The 5,123-nt window shown below is 42.6% G+C and overlaps 1 protein-coding gene across 1 annotated transcript in view; it reads right to left on the reverse strand.

Annotated features, from left to right (window-relative positions):
• THOC3 (THO complex 3) overlaps positions 1-4,736 on the reverse strand; it is a gene marked incomplete at its 5' end in the record, with an annotated part of 11,990 nt that extends 7,254 nt beyond the window's left edge. The window contains 2 exons of the mRNA XM_005879444.2: positions 2,531-2,735; positions 4,553-4,736. Of these exons, the coding sequence (XP_005879506.1) occupies positions 2,531-2,735; positions 4,553-4,736 (389 nt within the window). The remainder of the gene's footprint in view (positions 1-2,530; positions 2,736-4,552) is intronic.
• Positions 4,737-5,123: the final 387 nt, after the last annotated feature.

The raw sequence follows: 5,123 nt of genomic DNA on the forward strand, positions 1-5,123 counted from the left end.
CTCCCCAGGGGATCAGGCCTAAGCTGGCAGTCAGACATCCCTCTGGCAGCCCAGGAGCCCTCCTGGGATGTCCACTTGCCAGCGGGGAGCGGGCCTAAGCTGCAGTCGGACATCCTTAGTACTGCTGAGGAGGCGGGAGAGGCTCCCACTACCACCGCTTTGCTAGTAGCAGCCGTCCTGGCTTGTGGCTAAGCAGAGCTCCCCCTGTGGGAGCTTAATGACCGCCAGGGGGCAGGTCCTGCATTGAGCGTCTGCCCCCTGGTGGTCAGTGTGTGTCATAGTGACCAGTCATTCCCAGTCGTTCTGCTGTTAGGGTCAATTTGCATATTACCCTTTTATTATATAGGATGTTATAACTATGAACTCAGGGAATATTGTTCCCATGAACCATTCCTGAGGAATCTAAACTAGAGAATGAGCTTTGACAATCCAAATGACTAAAGATTTATCAACACAGTGCTGGTGATGAGCATTGCATATAGTTTCTTATAGAAACTACATATGGTTAAAAGGGAAGGTATAATATGGAATGGCTGTATACTCAGACAATCTACAGTATTACTATTTTTTTTAATAGAGGAAGAATGAAGAAAGCACATTCAAAAAGCAAAATTTACTGTTTTAAGTAGTTACATTGGTGGTGGTGGTTATTCTGGGATAACTGTATGTGTAACGTGGGATAAAAGTAACAACAACCATGGAGCATTCTAATTCTATAGTCCCCTGCATCTTTGGAAACCAGAATACTCTGTTTGGAAGGAAAGAGACTTGAATACGGAAGAGATTTAGTAAAATTCCTGTAGCCCTGCATTTTAGTTGGAAATCATCAGTATGAATTCCTAATGTATATTATATTTTAAAAAATTGCTTAAATACCTAGGTCCATAATGATTCATTAAAACAAACAAACACACACACACACACACACACAACCTCTAGTTGGTCATATTTGAAGGTGATAGGGAACTGATTCATTACCCAATGATAAAGGGAAAGAATCAAGCATTTATCCTGTCTTTCCTAAATGAACTATATTTCTGAGTAACCAAATAGTAGGTGAGAAGACGTGTCTCATATTCCGACAAATAAATACGCATTATGAGATCAATAAAATCCAGACTAGGAGAATCTCTACAGGTTAATAGTCTGGTTTTTCAACAGCTAAGCCATAACTAAAAGAAAGGGATGGAGGGCGACCTCTAGTTAAACAGACTTAAAGAGACTTATCAAACGTTTTTAAATGGCCAAAGGCTAGAGTATCTAGAGATACATACTTGGTAGCTAAAACTATAAATAATGATAAAACTCCAGACAGTGTTTACTTTTCAGGAGAGTGGGTTATGATTAGGATAAAGCCTATGGACTGGCTTCTGATATGGCCAGCAAAGTACTATTCCTTGACCTGAGTGGGGTTACACAGGTGTCATGCATATAATTGTTCATTAAGCTACACATTTGTTTTATGTGGTTTTCCGTATCTGTTTTAGTTTCTAATAAAAAGACTTGAAAGAAAGTTATAGAATCCCCACTGCCTACAGAATAAAATTCAAGTTACCAAGCACAGAAATCCAAGCCTTTTGTGATCTGGTCCCAAATCATATTTCAACTTTATCTTGCCATGTTCGGACCCTCTTTTCAATACCTTAACTGCCACCACTCTCAGCAACCCTGACCTACCAACTACTCTCCCTTTTGTCATGCTCATTCACACCTGCTTTGGCAACTGTGCAGTTCCCTTTTTCTGATTCTTAAAATTCTACTCATCTTTCAAAGTCAAACTCAGAAGCTGCCTCCTTCAACCCTCAACTCAAGTTTCTTTCCTTGGGATTCCACAGCAAACCCAGCCTCTCTAATGTAAAACCTATTTCACTCTGCCTAGCATCGCTCACCCAGGACAGCAGAAGGAAGAGCACCAGAAAGACCTGAATTTCAATTCCACCATTTCATTCATTTAGAGAGCAAATATTTACTGAAATCCTTACTATGTGTAGCAGGGACTGGGCTAGGCATTAGGGATTCAACAGTAAACAAGTTAACCACAGTCTCTACCCTCATGGAACTTAAGTCTCATGGAGGATACTGAGAAGTAAACATGCAATTACAATGTAAAATGAGAAATGGTTCCAAAAGGAAGTACATAAAATAAGCCTCTGACCTTGAGAAGGGAGGGGAAAGATGGCTTCCTTGCAGTGAATGTAATGTATTTAAGCTGAGACTTCAAGGGTACAAATTAGCCACAATTCAAGGTGCATCCAGTTCTAGTGCTCACCAGCTGACCAGTGACTCTGAACCCCAGATCCTTATCTATCAAATGGGAAGCACACCATCAACCCCCTACAGTTTCTGTGAGGACCCAGCAAAATACAAGGTGCCCAGCTGGGAGGTGCTCAACAGAGGTCAGGGTTCTTTATTACAATACTGTATATCCGTTAAGCTCCTTCAGGACAGACTCACACCTAATTCATCTCTGCAACCACCAGCGCACCTAGCTGTTAAAGAAAGACAGTTCCCTAGGCTAGAAGCCCCTCACCTGAGGATGTTGATGCAACCATTGCCATTTGTCAGGAAGAACATGTTATTGTCATTGTTCCAGGAGATTTCATTAACCTCAAACTTGAACTGCTCCTCTGCTTTCGAACGATGTGTCTTGGCATCAATAAAGGTCACGACATCATCCTTGTTGCCTACGGCTATGGTCTGCCCATCGGGACTCCAACATATATTAATGTTCTCCCCTAGAAAACCAGATATAATCAGTAAGATCATCTGTTTGCCCAGAATCCTCAAGAAGTTTATTTTGTTATCCTAGAACAGTGGTTCTCAACCTTGGCTGCACATTAGAATCACCTGGGAATCTTTTTAAAATCCTGATTTCTGGGCCTCATCCTCCGGAAATTCTGTTTCTTTGTTATGGGGTGAGGCCACAACATTAGTCACAAAGGCAACTAGTGTGAAGCCATGGCCCAGGTGGCCTCAGGTTCAAAGACTTGGGGAAAGGGCTGACGCGAAAATTAATACACAAGACAAAAAATATAAATTTGAAAATTACGGGGGAGTCAGTTGTGAACCTAGTTCAAGCGACTAGACTAAGTTCCACTGAATTTCTGTTCCCATTTGTTTTTATTTACTAGAATACACAACTGCCTTTCAGGAATGCAAACAGACATATCAAAGGTGATTGTTTAGTAAACGGTAAGATTATCAGGTTGGGGGAGTTTGCTTTAAGCCATTGAGTCAGCAATAGGTAATAAAATGCAGATATTCACCCTGGAATATCAAAGACCCAATTCAGCCTTCTTACCAGACTTCTTCCATTTATATTAATTACTGTTGATCTTGGTTCTCAGCAAACTAGCACCTAAGAATCAGCAACTATGAGCCGGGCACATTCATCTACAAATTTCCCCATTTGGTCCTCACAATACTCTCTTTATTAGCAATTCATTACCCTTATTTTACAGATGAAGAAATGAAAGACAAGAGAGATGAGCCCAACTGTCAAAGCTAGAAGAGCCGCTAGATTTGGCTCCAACGCCTCTAATTCTCTTACACCAGCATTTCCCAAACTCCAGTCATTCACATGCCACTTTCACAATTTTTGTCCTCATCATGTAACAGCTATACTTTTCTTTAAAATTGACTCAAAAAATTTAATTTAGCTTTAATTTAGCAATAATTTTGATGAGCTGGTTCTTTTTTAATAGACATTAAAACATACATCCGATTTTTAATGTTCATCCACTTATGCATCATGGGGAAATGACTACATTACTCCACTTACAGGTCTGAGTCTTGTCAACAAAGTCCAGTGGCACACACTGAACACATCAATTAAAAATCTCATCAACTTTACCAATTCTCTAAGATGCATTATTTTTTTCATATTTTATTATCTATGATGCATTTTAAAATGCATCAAATGCATGTCAAAATTTTTGGTATACATTGTTATCTGGAAGCTTTATTTCCTTTCCTAATGGCACTTAAAATATTGGTGTATCTTATAACCAATGACATCTTAATCAATTAAGACACGGTAAATTACCTCAAGGTTTATAGGACGATACTGGTGAATAACAGAGTCTATAAAGGCACAGGTCATTTTCTTCCAGACCCCCAAGACCATCCAGCCTTCAGCCATCCTAGCCTGTGAGCAGTTCCGCAAATGCTCCACGTCTTTGCACACGCTGCTTGTTCCCTCCCAGAGCTGTCCTCCCCTCCCAACCCACCGACCACTCCATTCCTATGGCTGCTCTAAGAGTCTGCCCAAATTCTGTGAGGCCCTCCCTGGCTCCCCCAGGCAGACCTCAGCATTTCCATTCTGGGTACCCACTTTATAGAGTCTATAACATAGACAGCTCCATTCTAAGATGAACCATGTCATATTTTGTTAGATGATTATTTTTTTTTTTTATGCACTAAACTGCGATGTCCTTGCAGCTCAGGATGTCCCCTAACCAGCGCCAGGCCAGGCACAGAAAAGGTATTTGGAATATGCTTGTTGAATGAAGGTAAGTAACGTATCTTCCCATTGCCCCCTCTCCGAAGTCACCTTTAGTGTTCACAGTCGCGATGCACTTGGTAGTCCTCACATCCCAGATGCGAATGGTTTTGTCTCCGGACGCTGTGACGAAGAGGTCAGGGTTACTTGGATGCCAACACAGCTGGTCCACGCTGTCGCCATGTCCGCGGTAATTGTTTTCTTTGACCTGAAAGAACAAACTCCAGGTGTCACGTCACAGGTGTGTACCTGCCAAACGTGTGACTCCTTAACCTTATTCACGTGTAACTCCTTGACCTTATCGGACCAACAAAAATTTAGAAAATTAACATGAGTCCGGTGCTTCCACGCCCCTTCCCAAATCCCCCTGCCCTCCCTCCCCAGTCGCCCTGAACCACAGGAGGCTGGTTTCCACACCGACACCGTTGCTTCTGCGGGTCCTGGCCTTCCTCCTCCTTTCTGGTTTGCCACCTTCCTCTGCCACCAAGGTCCCCAGCCATCTGCTCAGTCCCACCGGAGGCCCTACCATGGTCCAAGGGGCCCTCCTCACCAGACAGGGACCCCACAACAGCCCGCCACTCCCCCCACACCAACCCTTCCCACCACTCCCACACCCTCCTCA

This window comes from Myotis brandtii, unplaced genomic scaffold (assembly GCF_000412655.1).
Source record: "Myotis brandtii unplaced genomic scaffold, ASM41265v1 scaffold6, whole genome shotgun sequence".
NCBI lineage: Eukaryota > Metazoa > Chordata > Mammalia > Chiroptera > Vespertilionidae > Myotis > Myotis brandtii.